We start from the raw sequence: 19,912 nt of genomic DNA, 5'->3' as shown, positions 1-19,912 counted from the left end.
TGTGGGCCAGGGTATAGACTCACCTGGGAGCCACGTGCAGAGGCTGCCCCAGGAAGCACATGGAAAACATTTGCCTGGCAGGAAGTAGTCCCCTGCTCCGACCTGCCCCACTGCGCGTCCCTGAGCCCCAGGACTCTGGAGTTATCCACTGTAAAGACCTAAACAAAGTGCCCTTCCTCCAGTCTGCTCTTCCCAGTTCCTGTGGCTGCCTTCTTCTTCCGCTACTGAAACTTATCTATCACCAGCCCACTATGGAACAGCTAGCTAGTCTGATAATATAAATCCTGGCCTAATAATTTGGTAAACTCCTCTGAGCTAGTTTCTAAGAGAGCCCCTCCTCTCCACCCTCACTTTATCTCTATACCCTAACCCCTACCCAGCAATTCTCCCTCCCTGCTAGGTATGCTGCTCCTCTGCTCAAGAATCTGCAGTGGCTCCCTAGTTCCTTGACTTGCATTCAAGACCTACCCCCATCTCCTCCCGGCATCCCTTGTGGCCTTGAGTGCCACTCATTTCCCTTCACACTTTCATTTCGGTAAGAGAAGCTTGATGCCATCTCGCAGAGACACCTCTGCCCTCCTGCCTGTGTCCGAGCTGCTGCCCTCACCTGGTCCCCCCTGCTAGATCCTCCCTGGCCTTCAGAGCCCTGGTCCTGCCCTGGCCAGGTGGCTCAGTCAGTTGGAGCATCATCCCCTGAACCAAAATTTCCTGGGTTTGATTCTTGGTCAGGGCACATACTGAGGCTGCAGATTTGATCCCTGGTCAGGGCACGAACTGGAGGCAACTGACTGATGTTTCTCTCTCACGTCAGTGTTTCTCTCTCTCGGATCCATAAACATATCCTGGAGTGAGGATTTAAAAAAAAAAAAGGCCCCAATCCAATGCTGTTTCCAGGAACCTCTCCCTGATCTACCCGAGCCATACCTACCCGAGCCAAGACAACCTGTAGCCTCTGCCTCCTGACCGTGACACTGACTACTTTGTGTTACAGTGGTGACTTTCAAGCAACAGCCTGACCCAACAGGAAGAGCCCAGCCTCAGGGGTTCGACAGGCCTGAGTGGAAATCCAGGCCTTAGCCATTCAGCAGCTCTGGGCTGAACGTGCTGTTCTGCATCCACTTTCCTGGACAGGTAGTGTGAACAGCTGAGAGCAGGCTGCCGGAGCATAGAGGCCTGGCAGGAACATAGGCTGCTCGTTCTAGTCTTAGTGCCCTAGGGTTGGGGTTTGTCTGGGAAGCCTCTCCGGGCACAAACGGGATGGGGGGGGGGGTCCTGAGCCTGGGTGCTGGGCTGAGTTCTTGAGTAAAGAACTGCAGTGACAATTCAGCGATGAGCACATGGGGGTCCCCTCAGGGCTATTTGCTCTTGACCTCTGAGCCTTGGATGCCTCTCCTTTAACACGAGGGTGTTGACCTGGAGATCAAAGGCTGCCAGGTTCCCTGTCCTCTGATTCTCTGGTGCCAGCGGGGAAGGGGTGGTGCGGAGATTGGCATCGAATTGAGAGTTGGGGAGAACATTCTTTACACCCTTCTACAAATATTTGTGGAACGCTCTACTTCCACAAGGCCAGGACTGAGCAGGAACTCTGGAAAGCCCTTGTGCTGGCAGGTAGCTGTGCAGAAAAGCCCTGACTTGAGCCTCCTGGCTTTCTCACCTCCTCTTAGCCCTGCTACGTGCCTGCAGCCGCCTCAGGTCCTTTTCCCACGAAACGGAGAAGGAATGAAGAAATCAGAACTACCCGGGACTTGGACCTCAGTGGCAGAATGAGGAAACAGGGCGATGGGCTCACTCCTGCACCTGGCCTCCCCCGCCAGGTAGCCCAGGCTTTGGCTCCTGATCACCTGGGAGCAAGATCACCTTTCACTCCTTTGCTCCATAAGTACTGTTTATGCAGCAGGCAGGGCGCCAGGCATGGGGACATCCTCAGAGGATGAGGTGAACTAGGCCCCGCCCTTGAGGAGCTCCTGGTCTGTAGGGACTACAGTCAAGGCCACTCCCAGACCCGCCCCCCTCTCCGGGACGGGGCAGCCAGTGCTACCAGGCAGAGTGTGGGGGGCATCCCAGCTTTCCCAGGGGATTGGCGGCTCAGCAGGAGTCAGCCAAATTACAGAGGAGGCCTCTTCATCCTTTTATTCATACATTCATTCATTCAATATGTATTTAACTGAGCACTGTGCTAAGCACCGAGTAAAAAACTGCCCTTGTGGCCCTGGTCTGTGAGGCTCCGTTGCTTGGTGAGACTGCAGTAGTGAGAGAAAGGTCACTGGTTTGATTCCTGGTCAAGACTCATGTCTGAGTTGTGGGCTTGACCCCAGGTTGGAGTGTTCAGGAGGCAGCGGACTGGCGTTTCTCTCTTGCATCGATCCTCCTTTCCCCTCCTTCTCTTTTAAATGAGAGTAACATAAACCTTAAAAAAAAACGCCCCTGTGGAACTTAGAATATTGGGGTGGGGGAGCAGGCCCAGAATGAGACTGAGCGCTGGTCTCTAGGTGACTTCAGCCTAGCAGCCGGCAGCTGGGTTCCCATGAAGTGTGCGGCAGCTTCTGGGCCCCTGCTCTGGCCGCTCCCCCGACCCCCACGCCCCCGGCCACCCCAGCACCCTGCGCTGATGCTGTGAGAGCACCGAGAAAGCAGTCCCGGGCCCCAGCCCCTTCCGTGGCAGCCACCTGCCTTCTCCGGGTACCAGTAATCTGGGGGGAAATGTAATCCTTGTCTCTTTCCCCAAGGCCATTGTGATAAGTCCAAGTGAAATAAAGGCTGGAAAAGTGATGGGTGCACAAATGTGAGGGCTTCTTAATAGTATTATGTGCTATTTCTGAAGACACAACAGAATGTGGGAAACCGAGCCCCCTCTGGCTCCTCCCCAGGAGCCCAGTTCCTCCTCACTTCCTCAGTCCACCGGGGCTTTGTGAAGACACCAATCCTCTCCCTGCCCCACTTCCCACGCCCCAACCCCCCTAATTAAGTCCCTTACCTTCCCAGAGATCCTTGTCTAATCCCTAAGCCCTTTCTCACCAGTCTCCAATTGTCTCTTGGAGTCAAATCCCTTTACAATGAGGTGGCCCAGTTAGCTGTGAAGAGAGAAGCTGGGGGCAGGGAGCTGGGACTTCAGAACCCTTGCCCCACCCTGCCCACCGAGGATTGGGGAACTGGGTGAAAAAGGTGAAGGGATTGAGAAGCACAGATTGGTAGTTACGAAACAGCCTTGGGGATGTCAAGTACAGTTTATAGTCAATAGTTCGGATAGAGGCAATAGTTCGGTAGAAATGATGTTTGGTGCCAGGTGGGTACTAGAAATGTCAGGCGTAACCACTATGCTGTACACCTGAAGTCCATACAAAATAACATTGAATGGAAACCGTAATTGGAAAAAATAAAACAGTAACTCCCCCAGAGGGTTAGGGAAGGGAGGGCAGGAGGGGTGCCGGAGGGGAAAGCTCTGACACTAGCTAGCACAAGCCTTCCCTTGGGAAGAGCGGGTTGCCATTCTTACCCCATGCCCTGCGTTCACATAGGACGCACCTTCTACAGCCAGCTGCAGTCACTCTGTGCCAGTGCCTTTGGAAAGCAGAGCAGCACCCACCCACCCTGTGGCAGCTCGCCAGGGCCCGGGCCCGGTTTTCTCACCTGCCACGGGCACTTGACCTCTTCTGCCTCAGTCCCTCATCTGTAAAGTGGCAGCGATCATCTTACTACCTCCTAAGGCTGTGATGGGGTGACATGAGCTAATTCCTGCAAAGGACCTAGAACAGTGCCTGGAGCACAGTAAACGTACTAGGTGTTTTTGCTCGAGCTTCCTGTTTCTTCCCCCAGATGTTCTTGCCAGTCGGGTCTCCACACCACCCGTCAGAGAGAGAGGCCTTCCTTCTCCTGCTACCAGGGCTGAAGCAGCCCCCAGCCCCGGTCACTCTCCGTGCCATTCTGTCTCTTTCACATGGCACTTTCCATGGTCTAAAATTATCTTGCTTGTGGATGCAGTCATGGTTGACTACTGATTCTCAAGGGCAGGAACCACTGCTGGTCACGGTCACTACTCCATGCCCAGTTCCTGGAACCCAGCAGACACTCAATGTCTATTTGTGGGTGTGACCCACACTCATTCTGCCCCTGACCATCCCTGCGCTCGGCAGCGCTTCCTCTCCCCCACACCACAGTCACACTAATGCTGCTGCCCTGCACCTGCCCTGCCTGGTCTTGAGCGAGTCTCCGCCCCTCTCTGGGCATCTGGAGGGAAGTGGTGACTGAACTAGGCAGCCAAGGGACAATCGAAGGTTTCTTTAAGACAGTTTGTTATATGCCCTGGGGCTCATGCCTACAGTGAAGGGATCCCAGCCCCACCCCCCCCAGCCTAACCCTCTCTTGCTTTCACTGGGCCTGAAGTTGCCAAGGCCGGTGCGTTTTTTGAGCTAGTAGGCATCACCTCCTTTCAGTCCCTAAGTAAAAAGAGCCAAACCCGCCCTGGCTGGTGTAGCTCAGTGGATTGAGCACGGGCCTGTGAACCAAAGCATTGTGGTTTGATTCCCAGTCAGGGCACATGCCTGAGTTGCAGGCCAGTTCCCAGCAAGGGACGGATGAGAGACAACCACACATTGGTATTTCTCTCTCTCTCCTTCCCGTCCGCTCTAAAGATAAATAAGGTCTTTTAAAACAAACAAACAAACAAACAAACCCAGCCAACCAACCCAACGCTGGGCTCCAATGTGGCCCCCTTTCCTGAGGACTAGCCTGCCACCTGGTGGCCACTTCACTACATTGGCCCCTTGCGTAGCAGAGGGAGGGAGACCAGGTTTAAGCTCACAGCAGCAGGCTATTTTGAATATGGATTTCCCTGCCCTTCAGCCTCCGGCCAGGGCCGCCACCCAGGGACTCACGGGATACCTTGTTCGTGTGTAGGCCAGCCTGGTGCCACATTGAAGGACTCATTTCACACCTAGGGAATTCACAGGCCTTACCACACACCCCATTCCTGGTACTGAGTCTAAAACATTTCATCATCCCTACTTGGTTCCCATTTGGGGTAACATACCCCATGACTCACACTGTTATTAACAGCTTCTATTATTCCTAGGTCCCCCTACAACTTTAGGGTGAGAGGAGAGATGGGGGCAGTGGGGGGCTCCATGCAGTTCACAGCCCAGCCCTGGCCCAGGGCACCTTGTATCCAGGACACCAGCCCCGCTTGGAGTTACAGCCTGTCTGTTGGAAGCACCCTCCCCGCCCCCACACTCTTTTAGTCCAACTCCCATTTTACAGATGGACAAGGCCAGGAAAGAGGAGTTGGCTTGCCTAGAGGTACGAGGTGAGAGAGTGTCAGCCCTGCTCCTGCCAGCTCCCCACCCCACCCAGAAGCAAAATAAGCTGGGACCTGGGGGATCGGCTCCTCTGGACGAGCGAGCATTCTGTCTGTCCGCCTGGGAGTCTGGTGGCCTACATCTTCTCCCAGCTGGAATCCCTTCCTTCCCTCTGGGGTCCTCCAGTCCCCCCCCACCCCCGCCTCAGGCGCTTTGCTCCAAAGCAGGGCTGTGCCTGCCCCTCATTTTCCTGCAGTCAGTCTTTGGTCCTTAGCGGCTCTGTTCCTGAACTCAGACTCCCTCCAGCAGCCTCTTCCATCTTTACTGCTCCTCCTCCAGCCCCCACCCGACACCCACCCCACCCCAGGCAACAGCAGAAGGCCTGGGCTGGGCTATCCCCCCCCTCACTGAGACTACATCCTCGAGTACCTGGGACCCTGATACTCCTCGTTAATCTGGAACTTGTGACGAGTGTGGAAACTGATGAGCACCAAACGACGAAGCGTTTTCTCTTGCTGGGCGACATCGTGACTCATACAAGTTCTAGCAAGGGTGACGGAGTCCTGAGCAAGCGCTGACTGTTGAGACATTTTTTTCTCGTCAGAATGCGACAAGTACAGGACTTGACAAGTTCTGAAGCTGATGAGTCCCAAGGTATGACTGTACTTGTCTCTCCCAGGATGACCAAGGGTTACTCTGTAGGCGGTAACCACAGGGTAATAGCTTTGGTTACAAGTTCACAGCGGCTCCCACTGATGTGGGAAGGCTGGGATGTGCCTGCTTGTGAGAAAACAGAAACGCTTTCTCGGTGGGGGACCAGTGTTAGCAAGGATCTGTGTCTGGTTGGCGTGTGTGTGTTGGTGGGGTAGTGAGGACCCCCTGCCTGGGTGGAAGGTGGGGAACAAGTGGTGGGAGTGGGCATAAGTAGATGGTGAAGCCAACAGACGGGATAATTGCAGGGTGCGACCTTGCAGCCCTGTCATTGGGGCTGACAGATGGGCTGGGAGATTCGCAGGATTGGAGAAGCAAGACTCTCCATGGACACCAAGGGGACTCTAACGCATGAGGAGTGATTTTCTGCGTACAAAAGAAAGTTAGCAACTTCCACACAAAATACAGAATGATAGAATGAACGTTCGTGTGACGTAAAAAAAAAAAAAAGCAGAACGTGGCTGATACCACTGGTGCCCTGGGCTGCCCTCCCAATTACATCTCAGCTTGTGAACTGTGTTTCTCATTCCCTTGATTTTCTCTACAGTTTTGTTATGTGTAAATGTAATCCCTAAAACATATAGTTAGTCCTACATCTTTTTTTATGGAAGTGACAGTCACAGAACACAAAATTAACCCTTTATTTTTTAAATACAGATTTTATTTATTTATTTTTAGAGAGGGGAAGGGAAGGAGAGAGGGAGAGAAATATCAATGTATGGTTGCCTCATGTCTGTCCCGTGATGGGAACTGGCCTGCAACCCAGGCATGTGCCCTGACTGGGAATCGAACTGCGATACTCTGGTTCGCAGGCCCGCACTCAATCCACTGAGCTACGCTAGCCAGGGCACAACATTAACCCTTTAAAGTAAAAACTTCAGTGATATTTGTACCTTAATAATGTTGTGCAACCATCCCGCTAGCTGGTCCCAAAGGTTTGTATCTCCCTAAGAGAAAACCCTTATCCATTAAGCAGTCAGATACCATTTCCCCTTTTCCCAGCCACCAACCTGCTTTTGGTCTCTCCAGATGTACCTGTTCTGGATACGCGATACAAGTTGTGCCTGATTTATTTCATCTCGTGTGATGTTTCCGAGGTTCATCCATGTCACAGCATGTATCAGCATTTCATTCCTATTTATGGCTGAATAATATACTTCACCCTGTGGACATACCAACATTTGCTTATTCACTTATCCATTGAGGAACATTTTGGTTGTTTCCATTTTGGCTATCATGAATAAAGCTCTGATCACGGGTGTACAAATAACTGTTCAAATCCCTGCTTTCAGTTCTTTTGGGGTGTGCGCATAGAAGTGGAATGGCTGGATCACATGGTAATTCTGTGTTTGATTCTTCCAGGAGCCACCATTGTACGCTCCCACTGTTCATTAATTTGGAGTTAAGTTTTGAACGTAGTGTGAGGTAGGAGTCCAACTTTATTCTGTTGCATGTGGATATCCAGTTGTCACAGCATTTGTTAAAGAGGCTGTTCTTGACCTTGGCCCTTTCAACTCTCCTTGAGAATCGATTGGCCACAGATGTCTGGGTTTATTTCTGTCAATTCTATTCCACTTATCTAATATCTGTCTTCATGCCAGTACTACTCCGGTTTTGATTCCTGTAGCTTTGTGGTAAGTTTTCAAATTGGACATGGTGAGTCCTCTTTGTTCTTCTTTTAAAAATTCAGCCTCCGTAAGACTGTCAAAAATTGCCAATGACAGATATGTTTCCAGTCGTCATGGCGGGGTAGTGGGACAGTTTTTCATTAGTAATAACACACCTTGGATGAACCTCATTGGCTACGATACTGCCACCGCACAAAGTTTGTTCTCCTTTTTACAACATGAGCTATTCGGGGACCCTTGCAATTCCACATAAACTTTGGGATGGGTGTTTTCATTTCTTCAGAAAAGGTCATTAGAATTTTGATAGGGATTGCATTGAATCTGTAGATTGCTTTGGGTAGTCTTGCTACCTTAACAAAATTAAACTTACCAATTCATTAGGATAAGACAATTCAATAAGTCTTCCCACCTATTTAGGTTGTTTTTGGTTTATTTCAACAATATTTTGTAGTTTTTGGTACACGCGTCTCTCACCTCGTTTCAGTCAATCCCTGGTATTTTATGCTTTTGGATACTATTGTAAACAGAATTATTGTTTGAAATTCCTTTTGGACTGTTTATTGCCAGTGTATAGAACACAACTGCAACTGATTTTTGTGTGTTAATCTTGTAAGTCCTGATAGTTTTGGGGTTTTTGTTTTTTAAATATATTATTTATTTTTTAGAGAGAGGAGAAGGGAAGGAGAGAGGGAGAGAAACTTCAATGTGTAGTAGCCCATCACTGAGGACCTGGCCTGCAACCTAGGCATGTGCCCTGGCTGGGAATCAAACCAGCGACCCTTTGATTTGCAGGCCTGCACTCAATCCACTGAGCTATACCATCCAGGGCAAGTCCTGATGGCTTTGAGCTTAAGTACAATGTCTTATTTCGAGACTTGCTTTTTGTGCTCAGCACTGTTAGAATATCCATGGTGAGAAGGACAAATACCATATGATTTCACTTACATGTGGAATTTAGAAAACAAAATAAATGAACAAGCAAAATAGAAACAAACTCAGAGATAGAGAGAACTGATGGTTGCCATGTGCCAGGGCGTTGGGGGGATGGGTGAAAAAGTTGAAAGGGAGCCCTGGCTGATATGTCTCAGTGGATTGATTGCAGACCTGCACACCAAAGGGTCGTCAGTTCGATTCCCAGTCAGGGCACATGCCTGGGTTGCCAGCCAGGTCCCCTGCAGGGAACATGTGAAAGGCAACCACACATTGATGTTTCGTTCCCTCTCTTTCTCCTTCTCTTCCCCTCTCTCTAAAAATAAATGAATTTTTAAAAAAAGTTGAAAGGGCTTAAGAAGTACACAGTTATGAAAATAGTAATAGTTCCCTGGCAAGTGTGGCTCAGTTAGTTGGAGCATCCTCCTGTAACAGAAAGGTTATGGGTTCAATTCCTGGCTAGGGCCCATAGCTAGGTTGTGGATTCGATTTCCAGTCTGGGTGTGTGCAGTCCCCAGTCCTTCTCTCTCACATTGATGTTTCTCTCTCTCCCTTCCTTTCTCTCTTAAAGAGATGACAAAAGAAATAAAAATAAAAATACAGGGATATAAGGTACAGTATAGAGAATATAATCGATAACATTGTAACGATTATGTATGGTGTCATATGGTTACTAGACTTATCAGGGTGATCACTTTGTGAGGTAGATAAATCTCTAATCACTATGTTGCACCTCTGAAACTAATATAATATCGTATGTCAACTGCAACTGGGAAATAAAATTTAAACATAAATAATTAGGTATGGTTATACACATAACTAATTCATTCATTTTTTTCTATTGCATGGTATTCTACACGTGAAGTTACCACAGTTTATCTCTTCTAGTGATGAAGAATTGGGCTGTTTTCAGTTTTTACTGTTTAAACAGGGCAGTTCTGCACATACCCAAGAAATGGTTCCCAACCTGGACTGCACATGGAAGACAACTGGCCTGCAAGTTTTTTTGTTTTAATCATTTCCAGCAACAAGTTGCCACCTTCAGAGATAACAATTAAGTGATTTACAGTAGAGGTCGGCATCAATATTTTGTAGCAAATTCTTAGTTGACGCTAATGTCAGTCTGTGTTGAGAACCACCGTTCTAGAGTATACACCCAGGAGTGGAATTCCTGAGAATGTGCATCTGGTTTTATCTGATGTAAAATAGTTTCCAGCCTGGCTATACGATCAGGCTCTATGCCCATTGCTCCGCATCCCTAGCAACACTTGACATCGTCAGACTCTTAAATTTTTGCCAGAGACAGGGGCTGGGATGGAGCAAGTAAGACACGGTTCCCCAGTGGGGCCAGCGACTTTAATTTGTATTTTCCTGATTAGGCTGAGCATCTTTTCATATGTATCAACCATCCTTGTTTCCCTTTTGTCAAATGCCTATTTGCATCTCGTGGCCCATATCAGGTATATACTCTGCCTATGAATCATTTGGTTGCAAATACCTTCTCCCAACGTGTGGCTTTCCTGGCCATTTTATTACAATGTTTTGATTAACAGGAGTTGTTTATTTTATTGTCGATTAATTTTTTCAAGCTTTGCCTTTATAATCTGCTTTTCCATAATAAGAAATATCTCCTCAAAAAAAATACACACAAAGAAATATCTCCTCATCTTAAAGCAATCAATATATTCTATGTTTCTTTCTGAAAATGTTTAAAGTATGACTTTCCATTTTTAGGTCTTTAGTCCACACAGAATTGATATTTTGTGGATGACATGTGGTAGAGGCCAATTTCATTTCTTTTTAATGGTTAACCCGTTTTCTTAGCATAGTTTGTCCAACAGTCCTTCATACTTGCTCCTCCCTGGCCCCCGACTGAGTTGCTTTCTCTGACATACTCGTGTTTACATGTTTTGGCTTCTGTTTGGTGCCTCATTTGTCTGTCTCTGGGCTAATGTCAGGCTGTCTTATTCTCTCCATTGTATTCTTCTGGAGCATCTTGATGATTCAGTCAATGTTGGTGGTTATACTGGTGTTCAGTGTAAAAGTCTTTCAAATTTCCTGTATGTTTGATATTTTTCATAATAGAATATTAGGGAAGAGAGTGTCATGGCTCATCTGGCTTTTGCCCTTTTATCATGGTGCAAGTTTTTTAAAAATATATAATCTCTATTATATCTTTTCTGTTGCCGTTTAGTCCCCTCATATACCTCTCCCTGCTCACAGTGCAGTTTTTAACAGGCCTTCAGACTGAGCCAGCTCTCAGCAGCTGTAACCCTTTGGAGAAAAGGACGAGTTTTAGGACATCCCGATAGGTGTCAGAAGTTACTTATTGGGGGAGAGACAGTGCTGGCCTTATGTTGTGCCTGTTTCACAGCCCAGGAAACAGGAGGACCCAGCCTTTTGGCTCTCTGCCACCCCACGGCGCTTGCCTCCATCTCTCCTGTCTGCCTCCCATGCAGTTTTCTGGTTCTCTCCCTCCTGGAGTTAGGTCTGGGGGAGAAACACAGGCCCTAGGAAGAGGGGGTTAACATTTAACCCAGGCCACATCGTGGTACCATCTGGCCACTGCAGCCTCCAAGCCCCTAGACATCCCTCGTTCCTGCCTTTCTACAGCCTGATCCCCCCTTGCCATCCCTTCCACACAAGCCGCCCCTTCCAACTACCTCTCTTGCTCTCCACTGTCCTGTCTTGGCTTCTGACAATCCAACTGCCTGTAACTCCTCTCTCATTTCCCGCTTCAGGCACAGTGACCTGGGCTTCGCTGTGCTGTAGGCTCCTGGGTCGCCTGCGCCCGAGTTCCCCGCAGCCACGAGGGGGCGCGCGCGGCCTGGTCTGGGCCCCAAAGCTGCTGAAAGCCCACCCCTCTCCCTGCGTCCCGCCCCGTCCGGCCACAGCCCCGCCCCTTCCCTGCGCCCCGCCCCGTCCGGCCGCGGAGTCCCTCCCTCTGCTACCCCAGTGCCCCGGACCCCCGGTGCCCCTGCTTTATTATCTGCTTGCTGGGTCCGACCATGGGCCCCACCGCCCGCCCTGCGCTGAGGTCGCCTTCGCCACCTCCTCCGCCGCCGCCGTCGCCGTTGTTGCTGCTGTTGCCCCTGCTGCCGCTCTGGCTCGGCCTGGCAGGGCCCGGGGCCGCGGCGGACGGCAGCGAGCCCGCGACTGGTGCGGGGCGTGGAGGGGCCCGTGCCGTGCGGGTGGACGTGAGGCTTCCGCGGCAGGACGCTCTGGTCCTGGAGGGCGTCAGGATCGGCCCCGAGGCCGACCCGGCGCCCCCGCTGGGTGGCCGTCTGCTGCTGGTGAGCGCCGCCGAGCCACCTGGCCCCGGTCGCCACACAGAGCCCCGCACCCAGAACCTGCCTTCGTCCTGGACCAAGCCCTGGCAGACCGACGCCCGTTCCCCAGACTCCCCAGGCCCCCAGCCTTCCGGCTTCTAAAACCTGACATCCAGATGCTCTCCCCTCCAAACTCGTTCCCAGACCCTGGCCTTGCATCCCTGTGTGCCTGATGCTGCTAACTTGCCCTCCTCCCTCTGCCTTTGGCCTCTTGCCCCACAGATGGACATCGTGGATGCTGAGAAGGAGGTGCCGGTAGAAGACTGGATTGCAGTGGCATACGTGGGCAAGGAGCAGGAGGCCCAGTTCCACCAGGAGAGTCAGAGCAGTGGCCCACAGGCCTATCCCAAGGCCCTGGTCCAGCAGGTGCAGGGGATGTATGTGGGGAAGGGGGTTGGAGGAGGGGGTTTCAAGGCATTTGCCAGAGCCAGAGCACCATGTGGGATCCTAAGGAGCTTCTAGAAAACCCTTAGGCCTGGGTGGGGAAAGAGACCCCAGTTTGGAAAATTGAGTCACTGTAGTGTGGAAACAGGTGGGGGGAGGCCAGAGAGTCAGGAAGCTCCATCAGGCCCTGAAAAGATCCAACAGGGAGTTCCTGATGGGGGTGGATGGCAGGCCTGCCTGCTCGGACCAGGGAAAACAGCATTGTTTGGGTCCCACAGTGCATCTGGGGGAAAGGCAGGAGGAATAAGGGTTTCTGTTCTTGACCTGAAGGAGCTTATAACCAGTCTGTCCAGAAGAAAGGAACACTGTGGTGCCAGGAGCTAAAAATAACAGTGGTGACAGGTGCTTTGGTGAGGTGTGGGTAGGGTGTGGGCCAGCCTCTCTCTCTGTCCTGCAGATGCGGAGGGCACTCTTCCTGGGAGCCTCTGCCCTGCTTCTCCTCATCTTGAACCACAACGTGGTCCGAGAGGTAAATTGGATGAGGCTTTGGGGGCACACAGGTTGGGGAATGGGGCACCAAGGCCAGCTGACTCCCCTGTTCCCCTACAGCTAGACATATCCCAGCTTCTGCTCAGGCCGGTGATCGTCCTGCATTATTCTTCCAATGTCACCAAGCTGCTGGAGGCACTGCTGCAGTGAGTTGGGGTTTGAGCTCCAAAGGACTGGGCCTGGGAGCCTAGGTGTTGAGATTCCCTGGCTTCACCACGGGCTCAGGTTTGGGACCAGGGCCTTTCCTATTATCCTTAAGACTGATCTGCAAAATGGACGAGGAGACCAGAAGGAGGTGTCGGGCAGGGCCTGGCATGAGGAGACGGCTCTGTGAGCTGAGGGGATTGGCCCTAGCAAGAAGGAAGCTGATTGACAGGCTCTTCTCTGGGCTTGTGGGCCTCTCTGGCCTGGCTGATATGAGAACTGGAAAAACCTATATATGGGAAAGGCCTGGGGGCCAAAGCAGAAGGGCTACAGGATACTTAGGGTATGTGGGGGTCTGGGTCTCGCCTCCCAAGAGCCCTTCCATCTGGCTCCTCTGTGGCTTTCCCTCCCAGGAGGACTCAGGCCTCAGCTGAGATCACCAGTGGGGAGTCCCTGTCAGCCAACATTGAGTGGAAGCTGACACTGTGGACCACGTGTGGCCTCTCTAAGGATGGCTATGGAGGATGGCAGGACTTGGTGTGCCTGGGTGGCAGCCGGGCCCAGGAGCAGGTGGGTACTGGGGAGGGGAGGCTTGGGTGGGACTACATACATGCCTTGTCTCAAATCCTGTGGTCACTCCCTGCCTGAGTGGGAAGGACTTCCTCTCCCACCTCCTAGGGCTGTTGTGAGTGTTCAGTGACACAGTGGGTATTCAGGGTGGTACCTGATCCACGGCCACACACAGTTGATGGTGGCTGCTGTTCTCATGTCCTTCTTCCACTCAGAAGCCTTTGGCTCCCCATTGCCTGCAGAATCAAGTTCAGCCTCCTCAGCCTGGCCTTCACAGCTCTCCTGATCACTTATTTTTTCCTGGTCTGTTTACACTCCACCACCTTGTCCCATGTACTGGCCTTCACACCCTCCCTGGTCTCCTGCCACTAAATCTTGCCACGCTTTCTGCAGGCATGGACTTCTTTTTCTCTGTCTCCACATGTCCCAATCCAGCCAGAGCCCACAGCTCACTCTGCCTGCTTTCTTTGGAAAGCCCCCAGCACCCGCAGCTCCCAGTCCCTCTCTCCCTCTTCCAAATCACAGCAGCGCTTTGTGAGGCCCTTCACAGGGCTCTCAGGACAGCCCATGTGTGGAGAGCATGACTTCGTCTCCTGAAGGCTGGGGCTATGTCTTATTTGTCTCTGGATTTCCCAATGCTCAGCATCGAGAGGGTTCAAAGGTATTCTGTCTGCAAGCATTTCTCAAGTCCCTGCTCTGTGCAGGGCGGGAATGCCCCAGTCTCATGGTATGCAGCCTCCACCAAGTGTCAGAGGACATGGGCCATGCAAGGCAGCTCAAGTCTGGCAGACTTAGGTTCAGATCCTGGCTCTGAAATCTTAGCTGAGTGTCCTCAGGCTGAGTGTTTAACCTCTCTGGTCTCGTGTTCCTTGTTTGTGAACAAGGACAGCACATGGCCACAGGATTATCAGGGAATTGTGTATGTAAAGTTCGTGCTAGGTGCTGAGCAAATGGGCAGCTGCTGCTACTTTGAATATCTTTATTGTTACAAGTGCTTGAATAAATAATCAGTCACCAAATAACTTTTGAGATCCTAGGGCACTAGGGACTCTATGGGAAGGGCTGTGGAAGGTACAAAAGGCTTTAAGGCTTGGGCTCTGCCCTTGAAGGACTCAGACAAGCAGGGGAGAGGAGCTCCCTCCCTCTGTGGAGGGAGCAGGCACTGAGGCTGGGGGGATGGGAGGGCTTTCTGAAAGAGAAGGGAGCCCCACTGTGCCTGCTCCTGGAGGGCAGCCCACACAGACCTCTGGGCGGGGCTGACATTTGGTAAGAGGCTGTCAGAGGGCGAGGCCAGGAGGAGATTTGGGCATAAAGGCTAGAGCTAGGAGAGAAGCAGGCTGGAGCAGGCCTGAGAGGCCTGGAGGTGGGAATAACAGTCTGCAGGCGGGTCTGGCTGGTACAGGGGGCAAAGCTGAGCAGCCATACTGCTGGCCGGGGGGCCATGCAGGTGTTGGGTGGCTGCAGCAGCTGAGGCGTCGGAAGGGCTGCTGGGGGTCAGCGCTCAGCTCCATCCCCAGGACCCAGTGACCACCCTCTGGCCCCTGGGAACCAGCTGTGGCACTGGTGTGTCAGAAGGTCCAGTGACCTTTACTGCTTTGGTAGACAAGCCCCAGCCCTGCCTTCCCTCCTCACCTGCAGGTCCTCGAGACACACTGAGCTTGGGCAGGCTGCGTCTGGGCCTACAGCAGAGCTTCAGGCCAGCCATGCCTTCGGCCCACCCACTGCTCACTGGTCCCTCCAAATCATGGAGCTCCCCGAGAGCTTACACTGTAATGACCACTCAGTGAGTCCGGCCGCATGTCAGCCAGCTCAGCGTGGCAGGGGGCACGACAGCAGGGCAGCTCCAGCCCTGGCTCATGGGGGCCCCATCTGGGGAGGAGGTAGGCCAGAGACACTATCGCCCTCCTGGGGTAAGTGCTGAGCTGGAGGTGGGCGCAGGCCTTCTGGGGCATAGTGAAGGCACCTGGGCTTAGCTTTGGATTGTGGGGAGAGCTTCCTGGGAGCAGGCACCACCACCCCACCACGGAATGGATGATGGGGACACAGAAACCAGCAGGGAGAGGACAGGACAGTGGCCCCCAGAGTGTCCCTACCCTGAGCAAAAGAAGCATCTTATGACACCAGCAGCACCCAACCTTGTCCAGACTGGTGGCCTCTTTTAACAACAAAACATTTTCCTGGCTCCTCTCCCCCACTCGATGGTAGTGGAGCTTCAGCATTGGCTGGGGAAGAACATGATGGCAGAAAGCTATGCAGAATGCAGAAAGCCTTTACTTGAACATGTTTATTAGTCATCGCACACCCACAGACCCCGTGAAACAGTGGGCCTGTGTGGGCGACCTGTGCCTGTGTGGCGAGCAGGCCGGGTCGCGCTCACAAGGCCGCATCACTTCCTGTGCCAGCTGTTGAGTACTCAAGCCTGGCTGCCACACTGTGTATGGTGGCAGTTAAGTCAGGGCTGTCCCCCAGGAGCTCTGAGTACGCCCCCCCACCTCGGAGGCCTCTCAAAAACTAAGTAAGGCCCGTCCAACATGGTTTCCCCCCTCCAGCAGGACCACTGAGGGCAGCCTCGAGGGAACACAAGTTTAGAGGAAGTGCAAGGAGGGCTGGGCAGGGGAGGTGGGGGGGCACTCGCCCAACTCTGGTGGTCAGGGACTGCTTCCAGAGCAAGGGGCGTCCAAAGACATTAACCGAGGGAAGGGGTGAGGAAGAGGGTTCCTGAGAGGAACACAGTGTACAGAGAAGCACAGACAGAAGAGGGGTCAATGAGTGAGGGACATTAACAGGAGGATGGGGTGGAACCTTGAGGGCCTTGAGGGCAGGCTGAAGGGGTTTGGGTTTTTTCCTGAAGGCAGGGACGGGGATGGTGGAAAGGAGGCCTTTTGGGGAAAGGTGTCAAGGGGTGGGGGGAGCTGCGTGATCAGGTCTGCAGGTGAGATGCCCGTGGTTGTGGTGGGAAATGGGTGCGTGAGGCTGGAGCAGGACACCCAAAAAGCAGTAGAGAAGAGAGCTGGAGAGGGGGGATGTGAGACTCCCAGGAGAGCGGGGCAGCCAGCCCTGGGGACTGGTGCCCTCTCAGAGTGGGTGTGAATGCTCAGCCTGGACAGAGGTGGGTGGTGGGTGGGTGATGGTGGCTGGAAAGCAGACCGGAAGTGCAGGTCCAGGATAGGGGTGGGGAGGTGGCAGGGTCCTGGGCTGGGAAGTCTGTGAGGCTGCCCAACAGACACTTCCATGAGTGCCTCTTGCTGCTCAGAAGAGGCCTGGGCTGGGGACAGGGGTGGGCCCCCTCACTGTGTAGGCTGGGGCAGAGACAGCTGGGCAGACCCTGGGACAGGGCTTCAGAAGAGGAAGCCAGGAGCTTGGTGCTGAGGGATACAGTGCCCATGGGTCTCTCCTGCCTGGTCCTTGCGGTGCATGGACTGAGGGAAGAGGGTGGGGTGGCCCCAGAGTCCCCGACACCCTGCTCCCCTCCACAGAAGCCCCTGCAGCAGCTGTGGAACGCCATCCTGCTGGTGGCCATGCTCCTGTGCACAGGCCTCGTGGTCCAGGCCCAGCGGCAGGCGTCACGACAGAGCCAGAGGGAGCCCGGAGGCCAGGTGGGAGCCAGCCCGAAGGAGTCCTGGTGCTGCCAGCGCTCGGGCCTGCCGAACTGTGCCTGCCCTTCCCCCACAGGTGGACCTGCTCAACCGCCGTGTGTTGCAAAAACTGGCATCCCTCAAGACCCGGCGCTGCCGGTTGGGGAGGGCGGCACAGTGTCCCCCGGAGCCTGGTGCTGAGACCTGCGCTGTGTGCTTGGACTACTTTTGTAACAAGCAGGTTAGTGCCCTAGGCAGAGAGGCCAGTCACTGGTTTATCTGTGATGTTCCCCGACCACCCCAACCAGACCTTCTTTTCTACCTCTGCTAGCACGACAGGAAAGCAGAATGGGTTGAGGGGGCAGGCCACAGGGGTTTTAGTTCTCAAGCTCAGGTGAGGACATGGGGCCAGGCACCCCCACTTGGAGGCCTGCCACTGTGGCCTGCGCCGTCTCCCACCCACAGTGGCTCCGGGTGCTGCCCTGTAAGCACGAGTTTCACCGGGACTGCGTGGACCCCTGGCTGATGCTCCAGCAGACCTGCCCACTGTGCAAATTCAACGTCCTGGGTGAGCATCAGGGGTGGGGGCCCTCGGCTGGCTCCATCTGGTCCCCACCTGACACCTCCCTCCCTATTGTTTTTCCTCCTCCCTGCAGGAAACAGCTACTCAGATGATTAGCTGCCCCAGCTGGTTTCTACACATGGAGATCGGACCCCTCCTGCCTGTGCTCTGGCTCTCGGCCTGAGCTCTTGGGACAGGATAGCTGCTCCTCTGTGGGTGGGAGGAAGGATAGGGGCTTCCCCACCACTTCCACTCTGGGAAGGAGGTGCCACCTCCCCCAGGCAGAGGATGCAAAGCCCAGACCTGCTGGGAAGTGAGGAAGAGAGGCCCTTTGGGGCTCTTTTGTACAGTCCTGAGGTGTGTGTCTGCCTTCTGTGAAGGCAGCCCCCGGACCCTGGGCAGGGGCCTGGGGAAAGCAGGTGTGAGCAGCACGGCTGCTCCCAAGGCTCTGGACACTCTCTGGCCTGCCTGTCAGGACTCCCTGGGGGCTGAGGCTGCAGTGGCCAGTTTTGTGCTTATTTATTGGGGGAAAGTGTGGGGACGGAACTGTCTGGCCTCAGGGGCATCCTGGCCTGACCATCTTTCAGGACACATCTTGGTCAAGGCTGGGATGTTAGACTCAGAGGCCTGCTACCCTTGGTCTTGGACACTAGGATCCACGTGTCCCACTGCCTGTCCAGCTGGGATCTCTTCCTGGCCTGGTTGAGACCAGAGGCCTTAGAAACCATCCAGTCCTGTGCTTCTCAGTGGGGCGATGGGTTGCTGACCAGGATACTTGAAGCTACAGGATAAATGAGGTGCATCTTCCAAAGGCATCCACTTTTTTTTTTAAAGAAGTTTTGGGGTAGGGGAGGTTTAATATTAAAATAAACATGGATATATTTTAACATAAGTAAAATCTGTGTGGCTGTTTTAAGATAAAAACAAATCACCTTGGGCTCTACTGCCTACAAGAAGCGGGTTATAAAACAGCCCCCAAGATACGCCCAGCCCCCACGAACAGGCCTTGTACAGCCCCAGAACTATGACTCCCGTGATTAGGTCGTGTTATGTGGCACCGTGGACCTTGAGAGGGAAAGTATCCAAGTGGGCCTAACCCAACCACATGAGAAATTCTTTGTTGCTGACCTGAAGGTGGAGGGGGCCATGTGGCAAGGAAGGCAGACAGCTTCTAAGGGCTGAGCAGCCCTGGCTGACAGTAGCTAGCAAGGAAATGGACCCTAGGCCTCCAGCTGCAAGATCCGAATTCTGCCAGGGACCAGAATGAGCCTGGATGCTTCCCCAGAGCTGTCAGAATGGAATGCAACCTGGCAGACCCTGAGCAAAGCCTGGACTTTTGAACCACAGGACTGTGAGCCAGTAAATGGATGCAGAGAGGAGCTGAGCCTCGAGGGGCCCTTCCCCTGCACTCAGACCCAGGCCTCCCACCTCAGGGAGGCCCCGGCCTCAGGGCTGGCTCTCACCTGTGAGGGGAGGGGCAGGGCATCCCAGCCTCCCTTGAGGACCCCCAAACTCCACAGAAGGAAGAGTTGGACAAACCCTGGCCATGCCAGTTCAGCTGCACACATGGACCCTCGACCATTCTCTGTAAACTAAGGTGCTTTGCCTGCTCGCATTGGCAAGGGAAAATGTCATATGGAGCTGGGAGCATCCACCCTGAGAAGTCCTCAGCAAGGTCTTAGGGCCTGTCCCTCACAGACAAGGTAACCCAGGAAAGACTGGAGGCTTCATGAGGAAAAGTGGACGGTGATGGGCCTGCAGTGGCTGGTGGCATCAATGCCCGGGCCCCAGGGGTCAAGCCTGGGAGAACCGGGGCTGGCTGGGTGAGGCCTTTTGGGGACTTTCAGGGGCATGCTGGGGATGTGACCTCCTGGATCTGGAGAAACCCTCTGTGACTTACATTTCCTGAAGGTGAGGAGTTCCTTAGAGAAAGGAGAGCTGATTTTCTTAGGTCCTTAACATCCCCACCCCCAAGTTCAGACCTGGGGCTTGGGAAGATGTCGTTGCCCCGTGCCAAGGACCCAGAGCACGGACCCTAGTCTCAGACTCCTTCCTGGCCTTAGATGTCCCCATTGGGCCCACCTCGCACTGTCCTCGCATTGGGCCCTCCTTCCCCTGCATACCCCCTATGCTGACCCTGCTCTTGGTTGGTGGGGGTGTCACTGTCCATGCTATACTTTGGCCCTTGTTGTGGGGATCAAAAAACTGCCTTTCACCTGACCCAGGTGTTAGAAGCTTC

The 19,912-nt window shown here is 53.3% G+C and overlaps 1 protein-coding gene and 1 pseudogene across 2 annotated transcripts; one reads left to right on the top strand and one right to left on the bottom strand.

Moving 5' to 3' along the window:
- Nucleotides 1-7,676: 7,676 nt before the first annotated feature.
- LOC119055191 (uncharacterized) lies at nucleotides 7,677-7,830 on the bottom strand (annotated as a pseudogene).
- Nucleotides 7,831-11,475: 3,645 nt separating this feature from the next.
- On the top strand, nucleotides 11,476-18,501 carry RNF215 (ring finger protein 215). Of its 2 annotated transcripts, XM_037153320.2 has the most exons (9): nucleotides 11,476-11,853; nucleotides 12,112-12,255; nucleotides 12,731-12,802; nucleotides 12,883-12,968; nucleotides 13,380-13,536; nucleotides 17,013-17,132; nucleotides 17,209-17,352; nucleotides 17,577-17,679; nucleotides 17,768-18,501. In XM_037153320.2, exons 1-9 carry the CDS (start codon nucleotides 11,569-11,571, stop codon nucleotides 17,788-17,790), a joined length of 1,134 nt encoding a protein of 377 aa, XP_037009215.2. In that variant the 5' UTR covers nucleotides 11,476-11,568; the 3' UTR covers nucleotides 17,791-18,501. The 2 variants fall into 2 exon arrangements, with proteins under 2 accessions (XP_037009215.2, XP_037009214.2); XM_037153319.2 differs by having other exon boundaries at nucleotides 17,577-18,501.
- Nucleotides 18,502-19,912: the final 1,411 nt, after the last annotated feature.

The sequence above is a fragment of the Artibeus jamaicensis genome, unplaced genomic scaffold (genome assembly GCF_021234435.1).
Source record: "Artibeus jamaicensis isolate MK-2021 breed Jamaican fruit bat unplaced genomic scaffold, CSHL_Jam_final contig_525, whole genome shotgun sequence".
In the NCBI taxonomy this organism is placed as follows: Eukaryota; Metazoa; Chordata; class Mammalia; order Chiroptera; family Phyllostomidae; genus Artibeus; species Artibeus jamaicensis.
This window is presented reverse-complemented; position numbering and strand designations above follow the sequence as displayed.